This window comes from Trachurus japonicus, chromosome 4 (genome assembly GCF_045865225.1).
Source record: "Trachurus japonicus isolate A0001 chromosome 4, Traja_1.0".
Taxonomy (NCBI): domain Eukaryota; kingdom Metazoa; phylum Chordata; class Actinopteri; order Carangiformes; family Carangidae; genus Trachurus; species Trachurus japonicus.
This window is the reverse complement of record NC_140910.1, coordinates 26,831,292-26,854,023: the sequence shown is the minus strand read 5'-3', so window position 1 is coordinate 26,854,023 and position 22,732 is coordinate 26,831,292. Positions and strand designations below refer to the sequence as shown.

The 22,732-nt window shown below is 41.5% G+C and overlaps 1 protein-coding gene across 1 annotated transcript in view; it reads left to right on the top strand.

Moving 5' to 3' along the window:
- fndc7b (fibronectin type III domain containing 7b) overlaps positions 1–21,594 on the top strand; it is a 54,131-nt gene extending 32,537 nt beyond the window's left edge. The window contains exons 35-58 of the mRNA XM_085775025.1: positions 399–659; positions 1,436–1,696; positions 2,283–2,543; positions 3,247–3,507; positions 4,155–4,412; positions 5,152–5,412; positions 5,911–5,960; positions 6,057–6,267; positions 7,040–7,300; positions 8,061–8,321; positions 9,345–9,605; positions 10,589–10,849; positions 11,140–11,400; positions 12,310–12,567; positions 13,240–13,503; positions 14,186–14,446; positions 14,939–15,199; positions 15,986–16,246; positions 16,864–17,121; positions 17,849–18,109; positions 18,609–18,896; positions 19,525–19,761; positions 20,028–20,093; positions 20,703–21,594. Of these exons, the coding sequence (XP_085631151.1) occupies positions 399–659; positions 1,436–1,696; positions 2,283–2,543; positions 3,247–3,507; positions 4,155–4,412; positions 5,152–5,412; positions 5,911–5,960; positions 6,057–6,267; positions 7,040–7,300; positions 8,061–8,321; positions 9,345–9,605; positions 10,589–10,849; positions 11,140–11,400; positions 12,310–12,567; positions 13,240–13,503; positions 14,186–14,446; positions 14,939–15,199; positions 15,986–16,246; positions 16,864–17,121; positions 17,849–18,109; positions 18,609–18,896; positions 19,525–19,761; positions 20,028–20,093; positions 20,703–20,974 (5,816 nt within the window). The 3' untranslated portion in view covers positions 20,975–21,594. The remainder of the gene's footprint in view (positions 1–398; positions 660–1,435; positions 1,697–2,282; positions 2,544–3,246; positions 3,508–4,154; positions 4,413–5,151; positions 5,413–5,910; positions 5,961–6,056; positions 6,268–7,039; positions 7,301–8,060; positions 8,322–9,344; positions 9,606–10,588; positions 10,850–11,139; positions 11,401–12,309; positions 12,568–13,239; positions 13,504–14,185; positions 14,447–14,938; positions 15,200–15,985; positions 16,247–16,863; positions 17,122–17,848; positions 18,110–18,608; positions 18,897–19,524; positions 19,762–20,027; positions 20,094–20,702) is intronic.
- Positions 21,595–22,732: the final 1,138 nt, after the last annotated feature.

Below are 22,732 nucleotides of genomic sequence, written 5' to 3'. Positions count from 1 at the left end.
CCACTTGCTCTAATAAAACACAGCTACCAAAGAAATTAAAAGAATCTGAGAGTGATTTTATTCATCGTTAAACTAATGTACTGGTACATTTCTTCTCTGTGAGACACATTTGGACAAAGAACTGTATATATTATACTGAGGATTTTAGAAATCAAAATATCTAAGTCTAATAAATAAATGAACAACAAGTCTTTATTCACTGTCTGTTTTACATTAGGAAGTGATTCCTTCCTCCAAGTGTTAAAAACTAAAATCCATACCACTTACTCATGATTACTTCTGTATTTTCAGAAGTAATATTCTTCTTATATCTGTATTTTATCAATGCATCTTTGATATTCATCCCATCTTTGTTTTGTTAACCCCTCCTCCACGCTTTCCTCCATCCTCTCCTCCAGCTCCATGCATCCCTGAACACATCAACACTCAGTACAGCCTGTCGATCGGCCAGGTGCTGTGGGACATGGCTGCGGGCGCTGATGACTACACGGTGGAGGGGGAAACGGAGCAGGGTCTCAGCGTCTCCTGCGCCACTAACGACACCTACTGCGTCTTGTATAATCTAAAATGTGGCCAGATGTACAACGTCAGTGTCACGGCAAACAACCACGTGTGCCGAGACGTGTCCATGTCGACTGAACCTGCTATGATCGTAACAGGTGAGAAAACCCAAACAGGATATCTCAAACTGTCTCTGATGAGTCTGCTGTGATTGTGTCACTAAACCTTATAGCTTAATAACTCCTTGACTACAACTGTACCAAAGCTGATGAGAATATCACAAAGCATATAGATTATATAAAGGTTTTCAAGGTATTTTAATATATTTTTTATATATATTTTTTTGGTGCTCTTTTATAGCTACGATCTCCTGGAAATTATTTGGTGACATAATGGCATACAAATTCAGAATAAGGAAAATCAATAAATAGAATTAAATAAAGTTAATTGCATAATTTATTTACATGATACACATCTAATTACTCAAATGTCACAAATTATTTAAAAAGTTTTTTACAGAGAAGTCTGGAAATTAGGGTCTGGAAAAAGTATGAAAGGTTAAGTTAGTTTAGTTTTTTATTTGCACATTATATAATCTGCATAAACAATTAAAATAGTAAAATGAAACATTGTGTAGGAGAGGTAGAAGCCAAAAAAGGCTTATAAAAATACCTGCCCTGTGTATAAAACAACAACAACAGCGGTGGTCTTCAAAGTAAGAAGATAATACAGAAATTCATAACATAAAAAAGAAAAAAGAAAGAAAGACAAATTAACATAGAAAAATGAGTTAAAAAATGTAGGAGGCATTTTTAATGTCATGTTTACAGTATCTGTAGATGCAGATGTTATGTTTAAAAATAAAATATGTCGATTTATAGATAACATAAATGTGTATGTGTTTCATCCGTGCATCGTTTTGTTCTGCCCACAGAGCCTTGCCCACCCAACAACGTGGAGGCGAACGTCGACTGTCGGAGCGACATGGGCACCGTGTCGTGGGAGGCCAGTGTTGGCGCCGTGGGCTACGTGGCTCATCTCGCCGGGCGCGACGGCCACTCTCTGTCCTGCTACTCCAACGACACGTTCTGCTCCGTGGACGGTCTCCACTGTGGAATCGTCTACTACACCAACGTCGTCGCCATCGGGGAGACGTACAACAGCAGCGCCTCCACCACTGTTCTGCTGGCCACAGGTATGAGTTTACTTCCCTTTTCTGGTGCTTTTTACCTGCAGGTTCTCCGTTATGTAAATCCATTTGACAGGCACTGTAATGATAAATATTACAAAAACACATGTATGGACAACGCATCCTCTACATCTCTCTGTTTTAGTTCAGGAAAACACACAAGGTAAATTTTCATGTTTAGAAAAAGAACCACCAGTGGGGGCGTTAATAGAGAAGTGAGACTAATCTTTACTAACTAAGCTCAGAAATAGACGACACGTGTTTAAAATGGCTTTGTAAATGCTTTAGGTAGGAAACAAAAGCAAACAAAGCCTAATGGTGACACCTTGTTGGTGTAGAAGAAGCATTCACAGTCTACATTTAAATTCTGGTGGATACAGATGTATGGACACATGGCATAGAAATGCTCTGTCCCATCTGATTTTAAGAGCTTAGAGTGTGTCTTTACAGAAAGTATCCCTTCAACACCCGAATTTTGTAATTTAATTGAAATTTCCCCAAAGTAAACTCTGATTTGGACCATAATGTAAAGATAAGTGCAGCTTAATTAATGAGTGTTATTGGTGACATTGTATCCATGTCCTGTCTGTAGCTCCCTGTCCAGTTGCAAACGTGTCGGCTGACTTTGACTGCGACAACGACACAGCCGTGGTCTCCTGGAGCTTGGCCGGTGGAGCCGATTCCTACAAGGTGATGGCCCAAGCAGCCGACGGCGACCGAGCCTCATGCGAGACCGAAGAGAACCGGTGTGAGCTGATGGAGCTGCAGTGTGGTCAGACGTACACCGTCTGCCTAACGTCCATTAACGACCAGTGCAAGATTGAGATGCACACTAATGTGACCTTCAGCACACGTGAGTGGAGCAACGTCTCAAGCTGCTGATCCTTTTTGCCAAACTGGCCCATTGCCATAATCCCTATAGTGTTACCTTTAATTGTCGGTGCAAGCTATTTTTAGAACGGTGGAGCAGAGCCGTGAGCTGCTTAGAGCTACGCTATGGAGGCTAATGGGATTTCTTGGTTTTCCTCATCAAACTCATCAAATACACAATCCAACAACTCCAAAACGCTCTGGTGGACAAGTTGTGACCTGCACATTCACCACGCTATGAGATAATAACAGAACGTTACCAGACAGAGTTGTTTTCGAGGTAAATGCAGAGACTGTTGCTGAAAAAACTGTCTTTGACGGGAACGCGCATCAGCGGTTTAGCATGAATTTACCTCAAAAACAACGTTCCGTTATTATCTCATAGCGTGGTGGATGTGCAGGTCACAACTTGTCCACCAGAGCGTTTTGGAGTTGTTGGATTGTGTATTTGATGAGTTTGATGATGGAAACCAAGAAATCCCATTAGCCTCCATAGCGTAGCTCTGAGCAGCTCACGACTCTTCTCCGCCATTTTAAAAATAGCTTGCACCGACAATTAAAGGTAACGAACCTACTGCTATGACTATGGGGATTATGGCAATGGGCCAATTTGCCAAAATGTTGAACTATCCCTTTAAAACCAGAACCAAACATTTCTCCTCAATCATACAAAACCTTTTGTCCAGGTCCCTGTAAACCTGAGCGTGTGGGCGTGGACCTGCAGTGTGGGACCGGCACGGCCAACCTGCACTGGGAGGAAGACGAGGGAGTGGAGCTGTACCTGGCCACCGCCACCTGCAGCATGGGGGCGACTCTGCGGTGCAACTCCACCAACTCCACCTGCAGCTTCCCCAACCTGAACTGTGGGGAAACCTACGAGTTCTCCGTAACCGCTTATGCCAACATGTGTTACAGCGACGCCAGCAGCACCGTGGAGATCCAGACAGGTACAGGGCATCATCATCAACAATCAATTAACTAGTTATGGGCTTGATTGATTACCTGTAGTTTTTAATTGCTGAGACACACCCACATACAATATCAGTGCTGAGGACGGCTGTTAGCCAAAACGCGTCTGCTTATCTGTACTGCTGCTGTGCACCTTATATTAAAAAAAAGTGCAATCACTTAAAGGGATAGTTCAACATTTTGGCAAATTGGCCCTTTGCCATAATCGCTATAGTCATAGCAGTAGGTTCATTACCTTAACTTATCGGTGTAAGCTATTTTTAGAACGGCAGGCTGCTCAAGAATGGATGGAATTTCTTGGTTTCCCTCATCAAACTCATCAAATACATAATCCAACAACAGCGTTTTGGAGTTGTTGGATTGTGTATTTGATGAGTTTGATGAAGGAAACCAAGAAATCATATTAGCCTCCGCAGCGTAGCTCTGAACAGCCTGCCACTCCGCTCCGCCATTCTAAAAACAGCTTGCACCGACAATTAAAGATAACAAACCTACTGCTATGACTATAGGGATTATGGCCAGTTTGCCAAAATGTTGAACTATCGCTTTAACTAAGAGTGCTGTCGATTCTCTGCACAGTTTTGTGTTGTAACTTGACATTTGTGTCCAACTCTCCCGTCACCAGAACCGTGCCAGCCAACAGGCCTCACAGTCGAAGGGTCGTGTTACAATGACACGGTGTTGCTGGACTGGGCGGCAGCTAAAGGAGCAACAGGTTACATGGTGACCGCTGAAGGAGACCTGGGATACGGCACGTCGCTCCAAACCAACGACACGACGGTGGAGGTCGAGCTGCTTTGTGGACAGTTGTTCACCTTCACTGTGAAAGCCCGGGATGATCGGTGTGACAGCGCCGTGAGTCTGCCTGAACAATTCAAGACAGGTACAGGGACTCTTTTATATTTATGTCTCATGAAATAATGTGGGTTTATTGTTTTGTTTATTGTATTCTTTGGATCCCCATTAGTCTTCATAAAGATGAAGACTATTCTTCCTGGGGTCCACATTAAATCAAACAATTATTCCAACAATACAGTGTTTATACAAAGAATTACATAAAATCATTTATCCTGAATATAAACATGAGTATAGAAATGCATATTAAATAGTACAATGTAAATATAACATGATCAAGAGGAATAATATAGTTTTTTACATGATTATACAATAATTACATGATTATAGAAGAGTATACATGAACCCTGATAACCTGAAGCATTAATGTACCAAGTTGTTCAACGCAGATGTATTAACATGATTGAATTCAACTTAACATAATTTAATAGTAGTCTATTGCCACACAATATTATGACGAAACACAGCTCTCAGTTTCATTTTAAAACTTGACATTCCCGTGGTTGTAATCAAGTGGTTGTATACAACTGACCTTTTGAGTGCATTGGTTCTAGGTAAAGGCAAGGTGAAGTTGTTTCCTGAGGCCTGTCTAGTACTATAACTATGTTTCACATTTGGCGGTTGAAGTTGTAAAAACCAAAAAAACAGGTTTATGTGAGGTATAAGTCTTTCTCAAAAAACATTATAAGACTATAAGCCAGTCTCTCCTCCACCAGCATCCATGTGTTTGGATTCATGATGATTCAACATCTCACCCTCATCCTCAGGTCCCTGCGTCCCTATCCACGTCCAGAGCTACACACCCTGTGAGACCAGTCAGGGCTCGGTCAGCTGGGCCATGAGCGATGGGGCCGAATCCTATTTGGCCATCGCGACGGGACAGGACGGACACACCCACGAGTGCGCCACAAACACCACCGGCTGCACCTGGGACGATCTGCACTGTGGAGAGATCTACACCGTTAACGTCGTGGCCATCGACTACATGTGCAGCAGCATGCCGAGCAACAGCACCATGATACGGATGGGTAAACATGACTTTATTGGTGCAAATGTCGAGAAATCAGATTATTTTATTTATTATTATTTAATGGGAACAGGCAATGACATACACAATTTGTAAACTGACAATACACTGACCAATAACAGACAAAGAAAACAAAAGCTGACAACATAAAACAAGCAGGACCAAACAGGACTGAAAAGTAAAAAGTAAAAAATAAAAACAAATAAAAAAGGTCTTTGACATTTTTAGGGTGTTTTGACATATCACACATAAAATGATTAAACACACTGTAAAATGCCATAGAACATCCTAAATGATCTTAAAGGTCAGAAACAAAGAAATTAGCAAATAAATCAGATTTGTTTTGCTCCGTTGTAACAGAAATTTGTTTCCTGACATTTAATAAAACAAATGATGCATAGATTAGTTAGTGAGATAATGATCCGGAGATGAATCGATTATGAATACAGCTGTGTTTACCATCCTAATCACAACTAAACATTTTGTTTCCTACTTTTAGCGCCATGTGCACCAGTGGACTTGATATCCTCTCTGAACTGCTCTATAAAGGTGAATATTTACCCTGCAATGTGTGACTTTTGTTTTGAAACCAATTTAATTATCATTATGTTATAAACTAAATGTAAAATGTGCTGTGTTTCTAAGGTGGCCTCGCTGAGCTGGAACGCCACTGAAAATGTAGACTATTACATTGTGACCGCGGAGACCAACAGTGGTCACAAAGTGCAGCTCAGCACCAACGACACCTGGACGTACATCTCCGAGCTCCAGTGTGGCGAAGAGTACTTCCTGTCTGTCGAGGCCGTTGACCCAGAGTGCACGAGCCAGCCCAGTCGGCCTGTGAAGATGAAGTCCGGTTGGTTTTTACTTCTTAACCCCGACCTTTTTGTTTCTCATTATCACTTTTAAAGAAACGGGCAGCACATAAAACAAGCGCACCTACTGTACAGGGATTAGCGTCATTAATTTTAAGGTTTAGAATAGAATAGAATAGAAACTTTTATTTGTCTGACACCAAAGGGAACAGAAGTTTGTCTTTGACAGCTAGCTTTTTTTTACTCAGAAACTACAGTTCATATAGCGTATACAGTGTGTATATATATGTATGTATGTATATATATATATATATATATATATATATATATATATATACAGTACAGTATATATGTATGTATAGTTGTAACTATAGTCTATAGAGAAAGGGGGAGTGGGAAAAGAGGACAAAAAAAGGGGAGAAGGGAAGTGAAATGAAGGAAAAGGGGAAAAAAGAGAAAGGTTTGTTCTGTTTTAATTATTTTACTCTTTGGCTGCTGATGTTTATTTTTTCAGCTTCTCTTGTTTTGCTCTTTCTTTCTTTTTCTCAATTCATTTATTTTTTGGCTGCTGTGTTGCGGTGTTAGGTCCTTCCTGTCTTTATGTTTATCACTTGAATTGAACAATAAAAATAAAAAAATACTGTATATATATAACATGGAATCTGGAAAAAAAAGAAACTATAGTCGACAACAACTATATTATATTTATGATTCATTATCACATTTATTTACATATCCAAAATTACAATTCGTCCCAGATACAGGTCACATATTCCCTGTGATGTCTCGGTCTAACCTCCCTGTGTCCCTCAGAGCCCTGCCCCCCCACCGGTGTCTCCAGCTACATGAACTGCCTCGCTAACATCGCCGTGGTGTCGTGGACCGGTTCGGCTGGGGCGGATTACTACACTGCCACGGTGACGCAGGACAGCGGCCAATGGAGATCCTGCTCGTCCGACGGCGACCAGTGCGGCTTGCCGAGCATCGACTGTGGACAGAGCTACACCGTCACCGTGGTCGCCTCCAACGAGATGTGTGACTCTGACCCCAGCGAGGCCGACATGCTGCAGTCAGGTGAATTACATACAGTGATGATGGTTCATTAAACTAATGACTATGTAGTACCGAACTATAATTAATAACAGTTTGAAGCGTTTCAAGAAGAAGTCAAACCAGACAAAGCCATAAAATGAATGAAATTATTGAATAAGCTCAAATGAATATGAATATAAAGACCAACATTTCCAAGCTTTAACAAAGAGGAAGCGATTTAAGGGTGACTTAAAGTGAAAGACAGTTATTGCAATTTCTCTTTTAAACAATATGTATAAATATTAGGTCAAAGATTTAAGTGGCTTTAAATGTTTGAACTGATGAAGTGACCTATCACTCTCTCTCAACCAGACGGTCAGCTGATCCTTCTAATTTAGAATAAAATTTTTTTTTTTAAAGGTTTCTCACCCCACACGTTTCCTTATTTTTACAATATAGTGAGTATAGCTTTGTATTTCTTAGAATATACTACACTGTGAAGGAAGAGAAACATAAGCATATTATTTTCAAGTAAAGTTTGAAAATTATATATATAAAATAAAATAAAATAAAACTCCAACGCTGTTGTTTAATTTATTGCCATCTGCAAGGAAATTATTATCACTGGTGAAAATGTGACACAATAAATATTTTAGAGCATTTGATGAATGCAAGAAAGTGGGTGATGAGCAATGTAAATGAAAACTTTTTTTTATGATGAGTTAAGTGAATATTTTGTGAGCAGATATCGCTGAAGATCAGATGTTCACTGTCCGTTTCCTCCTGTCCTGTCTGTGTCCAGTGCCGTGTGTCCCGACCGATGTGGAGGTGACGGTCAACTGCTCCGCGAACGAAGCCTCGGTGTCCTGGAGCGCCAGCGACGGCGCTCTGTCCTACCAAGCGCGGGCTCAGAGCACACGGGGAGACGTCTCCACCTGCGACACCACAGGTCTGATGTGCACGTTGACCAACCTGACCTGCGGCCGGTCTTACTTTGTCCAGGTGGTGGCGCAAGACGACGTCTGCTCCAGTCTGCCCAGCCCAGCCACACAGTTCTTATCAGGTAGAATAACTGAAGTCACAGCATTTCACTTGGACTGTCTTAACCCTCAATCTCAACCCTTTATCTTAGTATCCCTCAAAACCAAGTGTTTAGGGCTATTTTATGACTTGGTTTATTATTTTTTTATATTTACACTGTTAACCCTTCCAGTTTAGATGAGAAACAACGCACACCATAGGTTGTGGAGGTGCTGGCGATGGATAAAATTGAAGAAAGAAAAAGAGGAACGCCGCACACTCAGCTCCAGTTGCAGAGAGTTTTTTTAGACAACGTTTCGGCCTGTTCGGCCTTTGTCAAGTCTAAGCCACAAACACAGCTATCATCGACGGGTCCATCAGGTCTATGTTTTTGAAATTGTTGTGGACTATCCTTCAGTTATTACTTTGGTTATTAGTTTTTTTGTAGCCTACAAGTTAGTTGAGTTGGTTATAAATTGATATTCAAACAAATAATCTGTATAAATACCACAACCACGGACATATTCAGCTGAAAGTCACCGCATACCATGGCTTATTGAAAGGTAAACACCAGCTGTAACTATCGTTAGATAACTCTGCGGCTACGGGAGATGACATTAACCCAGTCATCTTATAACATTATCGGTGGAAGCATTTTACGTAGTAGGCTGTATCTTGATAAAACAACTTAACGACTACATTACCACCGAGAAAAATGACAATTTTGTAACTAAACGATCGCAACATGGCTTGTCTCCACCGGCCGGCTATTGACAAAAGATCGTAAAATAAAGAATAATTGTTATGGAACAATGAGGTAAATAATCCATAAAATCTCCTAATCCTACTGCATTCTGAGTAGCCCTTGCTCCCAAGGGTGGTGTCGGAGAATCTCAATATTGAGGCTATACAGCCCTTAACCTTGTCCCTCAACTTAACCTTCTGAGAATCGAGCACTAGCACTTTGAGGGAGTGCACATTTTTGAGATTGAGGGTTAAGATAGGAACTGGACTTCGCCCTACATCTCCTCTAGTCACTGACTTAATGCCGTTCTCCCTCCGTCAGTCCCCTGCACGCCCGCTCCCGGCTCAGTGATTCTCGACTGCTACACCAAAACGGCGCTGTTGGACTGGCACTACGCCGAAGGAGCCGTGGACTACAACGCAACAGCGCGCTCCTCTGACGGCCTCGTGTCCTCCTGCAACACCAACTACACCAACTGCGAGCTGATGAACCTGCAGTGCGGTCAGATCTACGATGTGGTGATTGTGGCCTCAAATGAGATGTGCAGCAGCCCTCAGAGCTACAGCTTACAGGTGGAATCAGGTGAGCTCTCGATCAATCAAACTTTATTTGTAGAGCACTTTTCATACAGGAAGCAGCTCAAAGTGCTTTACATGATAAAAAAAGAATAATAATAAAAAGAGAGAGGACATTTACACACATACACATACCAGGGATGTACCCGAACCCAAATACGTTATTCGGAAGTACACAAATAATGTTTTGATCCCGAATAGTTTTTCTGTCCGAAGTTTAATTATCAGTGACGGAGTTGTTTTCGAGGTAAATGCAGAGACTAACTGAAACGAAAAACTGCCCCAGACGGGAACGCGCATCAGCGGTTTTGGTTTTCATGAATTTACCTCTAAAACAACTCTGTCTCGTAACGTTCTGTTATTATCTCATAGCGTGGTGAATGTGCAGGTCACAACTTGTCCACCAGAGCGTTTTGGAGTTGTTGGATTGTGTATTTGATGAGTTTGATGAGGGAAAGCAAGAAACCCCATTAGCCTCTGTAGCGTAGCTCTGAGCAGCTCGCGGCTCTGCTCCGCCGATCTAAAAACAGCTTGCACCAACAATTAAAGGTAACGAACCTACTGCTATGACTATAGGGATTATGGCAATGAGCCAATTTTCCAAAATGTTGAACTATCCCTTTAAAAAGCTGTACCAGAGAGGCCGACCAGGGTATGAAGTCTGTCCAGGAGAATTGCATGGTCAGCTGTATCAAATGCTGCTCTCGGGTCAAGTAAAACAAGAACAGATGGTGGAACAGATGAAGATCTCTAATGTGAAAAACAAAAGACTTCAGCTCAAATGATCTGCTCCTTATAAAAAGATTGTGTAATTCATGATGAATTTGAATACAAAACTAAATATTGGGTCGTACATATAAACAGTAGACTTGAAACTAACAGTAATAGTCAGAGGGGTCATTGGAGTCATGTCTCAGTTTTCAGATGAGTTTTTACCTCTGTTTCATTGGCTCAGTGACCTCACCTCTCTCCTCTCACTTTCTCCTCCAGTGCCTTGTCCTCCTCAGGACGTTGTGTCTGTCGTGGACTGCGACAATAACACAGCCGAGGTCGTGTGGCAGCCGAGCAGTGGGGCCGACTCCTACATCGTCCAAGCGTTCGGCGCGGAAGGACACGAATCCGCCTGCGAGACGACGTCACAGTCCTGCGTCCTCCCAGACCTGGTCTGCGGCTTCACGTACAACGTCAGTGTCATTGCCGTTAACGACGTGTGCAATGTGTCACAGAGCAACATCACCCAGCTACAAGCAGGTACAGTGATAGATGTCATTACTGCGCATCATTTAAAATCATATTTGGAAATATCTGAAATATAAAAGTGTTTTATTTGACTTAAAAAGTGAAATAAATAACAATTTTTGGTGGTTTTACAGATTCCATATTTGTGATTTTAGACACTAAATGCATGAAACTGATTTGAGCAAAGTAGTTGTGTCGTGTTTTCTTTTTTTTTTATCAGTGTTGGTTATTTCCTTATATGGATGATTATTGGACAAATATTGACCCTGGATCGTTAAACAAGGTTCCTATTTCTCTCTCAGTGCCCTGTGTCCCACAGCGGGTGGAGGCCCGGGTGGATTGCCAATCTGGAGACGTGGCCGTGTCGTGGGAGCCGAGCAGAGGGGCGACATCGTACACCACGGTCGCCCAGGGCAACGGCGGTTATGCTTCGACGTGCAACAGCAGCGTCTCAACGTGCCTGTTCACCGACTTGATGTGCAGCCACAACTACTCCATCAGTGTCAGTGCTTCAGACGGGATGTGCAGCAGCGCTGGAAGCTCGGCTGTCGACATCAGCACATGTAAGATCAAGATTTAATTCTTTTACACCTTTATTAAAGGGATACGCCAACATTTTTTTTTTTACGTGTCTTGCCTCACTCCCGAGTCCATGACCAACAGATAGACACCATCCTTTCGACTGTGCGTGCAGTAACGAGGGAGACAGAGCCCGTATCGCCCGTAATTAGCTTAGCTCAAACGCTGGAAGTGTATAGGTAGTGTTAGCCTGCCTCCACCTAAAGTCATCAGAAACACTCTTCAGCAACTCTAAACGGACCGATCTTCGTCTCAGAGCTGTAAGGCATCTTAAGCGGTCAAATGCCGCTAATGGGACAAGATCAGTCAAAACGGAGGGTTCAAGCAAAGACGGTTTATTTTGGTTCAAGCTAGCTACATCGAGGGTAGGTTAGCTTCCTATTTCAAAGTAAAAGCACTTCTTTATGTAAAGGGCAACAGGTGTTTTATTTTGTGAAAGTAACCGGAAGTGCGTTGGTCACAACGGCTAGCTTGAGTAGCGCCGAATTCGTCCGAACAAAATTGTAAACAGCTGGTATTTAGACAAATTAACGACACACTGCTAATCTAAACTGCTACTTTCTCGCCTAAAAATGTTTGAAATGTCGATAAAGTGATATATTTACAGAGTTTAGAGCTAAAATGAAATCAGCTTCTGACTGCTGATTTTGGCTCAGGTAGGAGGCAGGCTAACACTACCTATACACTTCCAGCGTTTGAGCTAAGCTAATTACGGGCGATACGGCTCTATCTCCCTTGTTACTGCACGCACAGTCGAAAGGATGGTGTCTATCTGCTGGTCATCGACTCGGGAGTGAGGCAAGACACGAAAAAAAATGTTGCCGTATCCCTTTAAAAATCTGTAAAGCATATTGCATGTTATATTAAAGCCCTGTTTGTCTGTCTGTCTGCAGTGCCGTGTGTACCACAGGGGGTCACCGCGGAGATGATCTGCAGCAACGACACAGGTGTGGTGTCGTGGGAGGAAGACGAGAGCGCCGCCTCCTACACGGTTCAGGCCTTCGGGCCCGATGGCCACAAGGCCGAGTGCATGAGCAACGAAACCAGTTGTCAGCTTCCCAACCTGCACTGTGGTCAGCTCTATAACCTGACGCTGACGGCTCTGGATGGAGAGTGTGACAACAGCCGCGCCCAACTCAACCTGCAGTCTGGTAATTATTTTAGTATGAAAAAGGGCAGTTTGTCCATGAGTTGAGTTTTTTTGTTTGAGCTTATTCTGTCTCTGTTTTTACACATTTACAGCTGAGTTCACAGAATGATATAAAAGTATAGTACTGTCCAGAATAACGGTTCATCACTCCTCTCTCTACTTTGCATTTTGGCCAGATGCTGGCAAATAAATTATTGCTTTCCTTTCTCTAGATGAAGTTAAATGAAGTTCAGTTTAGTGTTTATTTGTGAAGATTATCCTGCAGAACAAAAATATGTCAGCGTTGTATCAACCAAAGTACTTCAAGTGTGATATATGTCATTCACATGAAATAAAGCCTTCATTCATTCATTCATTCAAGTTTATTTTCTGCAGTAATCCAAAAGCTGATGCAAACAACCTATCGGTGTTATAGAGAATAAGGTTGATGCTGCCTTCCAGGTTGCCCTACATCACCTCTATTACCAAGTTGGATAATACCGATCTTTGCCCTTGTTTCCTCTCAGGCTCTCAGACTTTTATATGCAAAACCTTATTATGTGTATTACAACCACAAACAACACCTTTTGTCACTGTTTTAATTTAGACTTCAGAAAGGATTCGATGTGTTCTCTTCTTTCTAAAGGATGATTATCTAACACCTTCCTCCTCCGTCCCCTCTTCTCTCCCCCAGTGCCGTGCACACCCACCAACGTGAAGGCGTCTCTGCGGTGCCGCTCGAACTCTGCCGCTGTGACGTGGGAGCGAGCCAGTGGTGCAGTGTCGTATCTGGCGGTGGGTGTCACAGCAGACGGTCGTCACCGGACTGAGTGTAACAACACGGTGACCTTCTGCGACCTGACGGACCTGCAGTGTGGACAGACCTACAACGTGAGCGTGTTCGGCCAGGATGAGTCCTGTTCCAGCAAGGAGAGCGACAAGGCTTTTGTGCGGACAGGTACTGTAAATAAATCTTATTATCGTTAGATTGGCAGAGTCTAAAAGTTGTCTTACCTCAGTGTGACTTAAAGGGATATTTCCGCCTTTTTGGACTGGGGTTGTATGAGGTACAAATGGCCATTAAAGGGACAACGAGGAGTTTTGGAAAAGCGAAGCGTTTTCACACTACATTTATGAGCCTCCACGCGCACCATTAAATTCTTTGACCGGCGCAAGACGGACTCATGTTTTCATACATCAATAATTAAAGTCAGAGGTTGGAAGACGATCACATACCGTCGTAGTTCTGACCATAAACGGCGATTCGGCGGCATTGTTCTCATGACTCGCCACGAAACCGAAAGTAAAGAAATGCTGGTCGGCTCGACCAGCATCTCCGCCACCACTAATAATAACAAAATAACGATAGAGACAAAACAATATATTTATCGAAAATGGGCCCATTAACAAGTGTGGGTAACGTAGATTCATCCACATTAACGTGAGACTTTTTTATAACCAAATAGAAACTCCTCGTTGTCCCTTTAAGTATAATACCTGCAGTAGAAAGGTCTCTGCTCCCCCCCACTGAGAAACATCGGTGCATCGCGCTACACTGAGCCACAGGCAGTACACTGTTGTCAAAAAAGCTGAACTATCCCTTTAACTTGCCAGTCTCTCCTCTCTTTTTCTCCCCTCAGCGCCTTGTGAACCCCAGAACGTGACTGTTGAATCACAGTGTGCAGAAGATGCCATCACCGTGTCCTGGTCTCCAAACCCTGACGCTCAGTACTTCCACGTGGCGGCGATAAGCAACACGATGGCGAGACTCTACTGTAACTCGACCGGCACCGCCTGCACCATCAACGACCTGCCGTGTGGACGGACGTACAACGTTACTGTGCTGTCTGTACGGGACGGCTGTGAGAGCAAGAAGAGTCCTGTGGTACAGACCTCCTCAGGTACTGTACACCCTTGGATCAATGCATCTGTTTGTTCAGATCCATTGATCATGCAGGTATAAATATGTAGTTTAACCTGCCTGAACGCAGTTGTGTTACGATTATGCCAATTAACACGTCTGAACAACTCATCTAACAACGTTTTTAACCAATAGGGTGTCAAGTGTAAGTTGAAACACAATGAAAGCGACCATCAAATATAAGATGAATAGCAAAGGAAAGAAACAGCAGCTACAGAGTACAAATGTTTAAACAGCATTTTTTTCTTTTTTATATCAGGTTTTATGAAAGTAACAGTTCAATATTTTGGAGATACACTTAATTTTTTTTAAAAACTTGATGAGGTTACACTTGTATTTGTTTATATCAAAAGAAATTAAATGTATTTCTACATAAGGTTCATTTTCTGGAATATGATCTTGATACAGTATATCTTTTTTCATTTGACTCGATCTATGTGCTCAGTCTTTTCCATTTCCCCCTCCTCCACAGTCCCATGTGTGCCCAGGAACGTCAACGGCTACCTGGACTGCGTGACGAACTCGGCTTGGGTGACGTGGGACGACGCAGAAGGAGCCCTCAGCTACTACGTTCACGCCCAGGGGGAGAACGGACACAACTCCAGCTCCGTCTCCGCCTCCTCTCCCTGTAACGTCCCCGATCTGAAGTGTGGGGCGCTCTACACTTTCCACGTCACTGCTCGCAACAAACACTGCAGCAGTAATCACAGCAGCACCTTCGACCTCGAAACAGGTATTCAACAGGATTATAGATACTAACTATGTGAAGAGTTTATTATCTTTGATTCCAAAATCATCCAGTTGGTGTTTTACCACACGACGCATCTGCATCAACCAAACTCTAAATCTTGTTGGGCACAAATCTCCTCGTTCTTGGCTCAACCCTTTGAAATGAAACACTGTTGAGCTGCAAAACTGTGATGCATTTCAAGATTCAAGTGTTTATTGTCACAAAAAGTACAAAAACAGAAAGACAACTAAAGAGTAACAATAATAATATAGTAATACAAAAATACAAAACTAAAAGTAACAGTTAGCAGTAGTAGAGGTGTTTTAAAAAAAAAAAAAAAACACTTTATTTGTAATTTTCCAATTATCATATAAAACAATCATATTCTGTTTTACAAATAACTGTAGAAAAACAGTCCCGACAAGAGGAACAACAACAACAAGTGCACCTAATACTTCTTATGTGCAATTTGCATGTGCAAACTGAAGGTGCTGTTACATATTAATGGTGTGGACTCTTGTTCATTTGAATATTTTTTAGGAATAAAACTTTTCAATACCTCGCAATAAGTAAAGATTAGAGTAAAAACGGCAGGTATTTGTGTAGGAAAACAAGCATTTAATAGGTTTAGTGTTACAGGACAGGGTGTAGAAGTTACTCTGAGCTCCTGTGTTGAGATATATGAGTAACTTCATGCATTTTAATGTACAAAGTTGTACAAGTCAGAGTCAGAATGAAAGTAACATCAGTGGAAATACAGCGTTGTCTCATTATCAACTCCTCTTCTAGGTCCTTGTGCTCTGACGTCCATCAGTGCAGTGACACAGTGCCACAGCGACACCATCCTGGTTGAGTGGGAGATCACTCTGGACACGCCCCTCTACCTGGTGACCGCCGAGGGTCACGACCAAAGCATAATTTCCTGCAACAGCTCCTCCAGTTTCTGTGAACTCCAGGACGCCAGCTGCGGCATGCAATACAGCATCATCGTATCAGCTTCCTCTGACAAGTGCAGCAGCCTCAGAAGTCCACCGAAGAAGATTAAAACAGGTACTTTTTTCTTGTTTGCATCTCATTAATGACAATTTTTTTTTAGCAAGATCAAAACTTTAAACCAAGGTTATTATAGTTTTAAAATTTTCATTAGTTTTTATTTTTATTTGGTTTTTTTAGTTTGCTTTTTTATTTCAGTTTAGTTTTAGTTAGTTCAACAAGTCATTAAACAGTTTTAGTTTAGTTTTTATCTTTGAGGAATTAACTCGTTTTTATTTCGTTGTAGTCTTAGTTTTAGTTTTTCAGGTTTTAGGAGAATGTCTCTTAGACCTCTGAAGATGACCTTCCAAATTTGTGGGATTTTTACCTTTAAGTTGCATCCCATAATGTTCCCATCAGTCCTACATTCACTCTTACCTACCTGTGGGTCGTACTGTACTCCAAGTCGTTCCATATTGAGCCGTGGCGTTTTCTTACTGCAACTTTAGACATATCTAAGAAAACTAAAACTGAGCTGATGTTATCTGCAATTCAGTTTAGTTTTAGTTAGTTTTGCATTTTTATTTTTATTTCAGTTTACTAAATTATTTTTTCACTGCTAGTTTTAGTTTTAGTCTTAGTTTTAGTTAACTATAATAACCCTGCCTTAAACTAATTGACTCTGCCTCCTCCAGCTCCCTGTGTACCAGACGACGTGACGGTGATGCAGCTCTGTGAGGAGCGCGGGGCGGCGGTGGCGTGGGCGCCCTCCGTCGTGGCCACGTCGTATCATCTGACGGCCACAGATATGGACGGGAGCGTCTCCAGCTTCAACACCTCGGTGAACAACCTCACCCTGGTCGATCTGCACTGCGGCCAGTGGTACAGCATCAGCATCACCGCCCGGGGAGACAACTGCACCAGCGAGGCCAGAACGTCGTCCTTCAGAACAGGTCGGGACACAATGAGACTTTATTTTTTCTGTGTTTGTTTCACTTTTCACTTCAGATCAGTTTGATCAAGTTTATTTTCACTGTTGCATCAGTTTTGATTTGATAAGTAAATGCAAATGATTATGAGTGATAAAGTTTAAAAGTAGTTAGTGGATTGAATAGAAGATCAACAACAATTGTTAAATCATTTTTGGTAATTTTTCAACCAAAAAATTATCAATACTTTGCTTTGATTCTCAGATGTTCTTGACTTTGTCTGAATCTTTAGGACTGGGGCCATTTTTTCAGACAAAACAAATGCAAGATGTGTGTTTTTCTGAATTATTCAACTTCCACTTCAACTTTATTCATTATGTCCCCCAGGGGGGCAAGTAGTTTTGCAGTAGACAAGAACATAAAAACATAAAAATGACAGATACCCTGTAACAGACACAAACCCCAGTATCAAGAACACAGGAATTATTATTATTATTTGACACTGAGTTGACAAAACAATCAGTTAATTGATAAAATGTGAAATTGTATCTTGTAAAGAGAAAGCTTTAATTTCATGCAATAATTCATTACTAATTATTGTTTGGCTGTTAAAAAAGTAGCGTTTCCTGTTTGTGTTGATTTTATTGATATACTATAACAGGCTGAGACAACATTGTCCTCAACATCTATAAACTGCAGCCCAGCTCCATGCCTGAGTCTCTGACAGGAGTTCCTCTCTCTTTCCCCTCAGTGCCCTGTGAGCCGTCTGTCCTCGCCGTGGATTTTGACTGCGAGACGAACTCCGCCGTCATGTCCTGGAACGCCACTGAGGGCGCCGTGGAGTATTTTGGCTGCGCTCGAGCGAAGGATGGAGAGATGCTCTACTGTAACAGCACCGAATCCCCCTGCACCCTCGAAGGCCTAGAGTGCGGCAAAAAGTACAATTTCTCCATAGAGGCCTCTGACGGCGTCTGCAACAGTTCGTTCAGTGAATCTCTGGAGGCGGGAGCAGGTAAATATATAATCTGAGTCATTGCATTGTGCAGTCTAGGGCTGCAACTAACGATTATTTTTCATCATCGATTAATCTGTTGAGTATTTAAACGATTAATCAATTAGTTGTTCGGTCAATAAAATGTAAAAAAAGGTTGAAAAATGTCAATCAGTGTTTCCCAAACCACAAGATGACGTCCTCAAATGTCTTGTTTTGTCCACAAACCAAAGAGATATTCAGTTTATTGTCATTAAGGAACAAAGAAACCAGAAATATTCACATTTAAGAAGCCGAAATCAGAGAATTTTGACTTTTTTTCTTAAAAAACTACCCAAACCGATTATTCGATTATCAAAATAGTTGACAATTAATGTAATAATTGCTTATTGTTCGATTAATCGATTAATTGTTGCAGCTCTAGTACAATCATAACAACACTTTTTGGGGCCTAAGAGAAACATGTAGTTTTCCTGCTGAAGAAATCCCTGTTATAAAAGTAAGTTTCCTTCCTCCTCAGGGCCGTGTCCACCGACTACTCTCAAAGTCAAGATGCAGAAGATCGGCCAAAATTACTGGGCCAGGACGTCATGGGACAGCGTCAATTGCTCTGATGTCGAGTACCTGGCAGAGGTAACCGGTCGAATCGATAACGACCCGCTGACCCAGATGCACGTCACTTCCTACTGGCTGCCCAGGAGATACTTTGAGTTCCCGATGCCTTGCAGCACAGCTTATAACCTCACTGTACGCGCCAGGAACTCGGTCGGGGTCAGCGCACCTTCCAGCGCCTACAGTGGAATCACAGGTAACTAACTTCATGATACTCATTCAGTGTTGTAATTAAAGCAGAAGTAAGCGATCCGGTCGTTTTGGCTAACTTCCTGTCAGCAGATGGAGTTAGCAGTCCCCGCCCTCGTCCCTACGTCACCACATTCACGCGCATCCCTTGGCTGCACACACAGAGAGGACCGCCCCTTTATGCCGTTCTCTCTCCTCATTGGATAAAGGTTGTAGGATACAAGGAAAGTTTTCTCCTCGGCTCAGAGCAGAGCAGAGTGACTGACAGACCCGTGTTTCAGACCAAACACTCTATAAAAGTGATTGCTGTCGGAAGATATAACTATTTAAGACTTAGATTAACACAAACATTCCGCTTACTTCTGCTTTAATGTGAAATTCCTATAACTTTATGTGTAGAAATTGAAATTTACAGTTTTTTAAGAAAACTGTTTTTCAGAAATTTCCATACACAAACAAGGCGTGTTTGGCCACAGACGTTGTTGCAAGATTAACTGACTCTCAGACCCTGTTTTTTTTTTTTTTTTTTCAAAGATCAAAAACAGAAGCAAATTCACCCAAAAAATTATAGTCTTATTAAAATAAAACACTTGTCTCTCTATTTGTTAACAGTATTTTCTCTGTTTCCCTCCCAGCCCCCTGTCCTCCACAGAATGTGATGTACAGTGGCAGCGAACGGTCTGCTTCGCTGTCCTGGGACGCGTCAGTGTTCGCCACCAGCTACACCGTCTACAGTACAGAAGGAGGAAGCCGCATGGAGCTCTGCAGCACCACCACGCTCTCCTGTCAGCTGACCGATTTCAACGCCAGTACAACTGAAGTGACGGCCAGTAACGATGTGGGAGAGAGCAACCCGAACAGAAATATTACAGGTCAGACTCACAGGACTCGCTCCGAAGTATAGGTTTTTAATGTGATGAGTTACTGACAACCTCATTGCTCTGGAAGTAATTGTAGTTTATTACTGTATGTAATCTAGAAAAGTCAAAAGTCACCAGAATAAACGCTGATAGCTCATGTTTTTACTAATGTCAAGATGGTATTTGACTTGTTTTCCCATTAAAGTAGAAATATATTAGTATTATATAGTGCTATGGTTTGAAATCCGTTTGTAAGATGTTGTTCTTATCTTCCTTAGGTCCAGTAAATGCTCGCAGAAGAAGAGATTTGAGGGCCACTCAAGTCTACGCCCATTTAGACAGAGGTAACTACAAATGTTATTATATATTACATATTGTATTACACATGTCACGATTATACATTTTCTTGGTACAATTATTGTCAGAGAAATAATCACAGTATTACGATTATTATGCATTAATTAATTTCACAACACTATGAGTGTGTAAAATCAAATATATTCAAAATATAATTACATTACTCATTGTTTAAACAAAATATTTCAAGTATTTATTATGTCATATAATATATGACCAATTATTAATCCCCTGAGGGGAAGTGTTTGAAATATTCAGGTCATAAATTGTTATTTATACCAAATGTTTACGTTTATTTTAATCGTTTTTTGTTTTGTTTTGTTTTTTTAAATTACAAATGACACGCTAACATTTAAATTCCTACCAATTCAATGTTACGTTAGTTAAATGGACCAGTATCTGTGCAATTACCTTTATTTTGGCGCACATCTGCAGCATAATAATCAAACATAACTTAAAATAATACCACGATTAATTGTGAAAACAAGTAATCGTAACATCCCTACGACACTATAGATGAGTGTTATACACATTAATCAATCAAATCCGACTGCATATTCATCACCGGTTCCTCTCTCTCTCTCTCTCTCTCTCAGAACTTGAAACGCCGAAGTTGCTGAGTGTAACAGTAAGTGAAGTTTCCCTGAGTATGAAGTGGACGACGGTGAGCGGTGCAACCGAGTACACAGTTGTCACCACGGAGGAAAAGGCTGCTGAGCCGCCGAGAGTGAGAACCGTGGAAGATGATTACTACGTAGAGACTGATCTCAAGCCCTGGACCACCTACTGCGTCAGGGTCGCAGCCAAGAACGCCATCAACCAAAGCGCCTTCTCCAAGCCGGAGTGCAAAACCACCGGTGTCTCCTAATGAAATAGCACAGATCCTCTTTTTTTTTTTTTTAATGTACACTGGACTCAGAAGAAATACCATCATATGAGTTGTGTGTTTCGTCTTCTCCACTCTTTAGCGTCCGTAACAGAACTGGTTTCAGTTCAGTCTCTAAGAACTGTAGGGGGAAAAGTGTGTAAAAAATAAAGTAATAATTACAACTTTAGAGCTATAACAGACTTCTTATGTTTTGGGGGCGTCTTACACGTCATGAATAAATTATGATCAAACCTTTAGATTTGGATGCTTATGAATCTTTGTTAGCAATAGCTTGTATACATTCTCCTAATTGTGGCTGGTGTCATACTGTAGCATCATGTGGCTTTATAGCTGTCTAACAAAGTGTTGCTGAAATAATATTTATCAGAAATGGATTTATTTTTGAGATAGTTATATTAGATTCTCTGGATGATTGTTTAAGTAGTGTAAACAAATAAACGGATATTTATCAAGCAATATTTTTAATACCATGCAGTATATTTTCTTTAAGATGTACTATATTTCTTTTCATTTTGTGTACACTTTGACAGATCTTTTTTTTTTTTTTTTTTTACCAATCCCAGAAATGAAGGAATAAAATAAAATCTGTCAAACATTAAAACACCACTTTGTGTAAAAATAACTGCTGGAAACCTTCCTTTTTTTAAAAAAGAAAAAGAAAAAAAAAGATCTTGACGTGTGTGTGACTGCTTGTTTAACTCATTGAGTCCCAGCCCTAAAATGGTCAGTGCTGTGTGCCAGCGTTTTGGGACATTTTGAGTAATATTTCAAGACCCACAGAATATTTTGTACTATGACTCTGAAAACACAAAATAGCTCAAAGGAAAGAGGAGACTCTCTATTTAACTAGGGAAAAAAACATTTGTTTGTACCTTGTTTCATTCTTGATATATCTTAAAGCAGAAGTAAGCGATATTTTTGTGTTAATATAAGTCTTATATAGTTATATCTTCCGACAGCAATCACTTACATAGAGTGTTTGGACCGAAACACGGGTCTGTCAGTCACTCTGCTCTGCTCTGAGCCGAGGAGAAAACTTTTCTCGTATCCTACAAGTTTTATCCAATGAGGAGAGAGAACGGCATGCAGGGCTGTGTGTGCAGCCAAGGGATGCGCCTGAATGTGGTGACGTAGGGACGAGGACGGGGGCTGCTAACTCCATCGGCTGACAAGACGTTATGGTGCGTTCAAGGCAACTCGTGTTTTTCCGACCTGTGAAGTCGTACCAGTTCGATCTGGTACGAGTTCACGGGTCGGAAGTTACGAGTGGCCGTTATAGTGACTTTCACAGGTAAAACAGGTCGGAAAAACACGAGTGGGTTGCCTGGAACGCTACAAAGTCGTAAGTCGTGACTTGAAGCTGTAATTTACGGTTTCAAAAGCCTGCCTGGAACGCAGCATTAGCCAAAACGACCGGACCACTTACTTCTGCTTTAAGTTGAATAGAGCCGGGTTGCACCAAAAAGACCACTTTTTTTCTAGAAAGCTGAGAAAAATGCATTTTTGTGAAAGAGAGTCTCTCAAGAAAAACAGTGATTTATCCATTTTAATTTTGGCTTCAAAAACATGTAAGACATCTGAAAATTTCATTTCACATGTTTTTTCATTGTACAAAAAAAAACACAACTAAAATACAACAAGTAGGACTCCTACTCTGGGAAACCAAGAAATCCCATGAGCCTCCGTAGCGTAGCTTTGAGCAGCTCGCGGCTCTGCCCAAAAAATAACAAAAAGTAA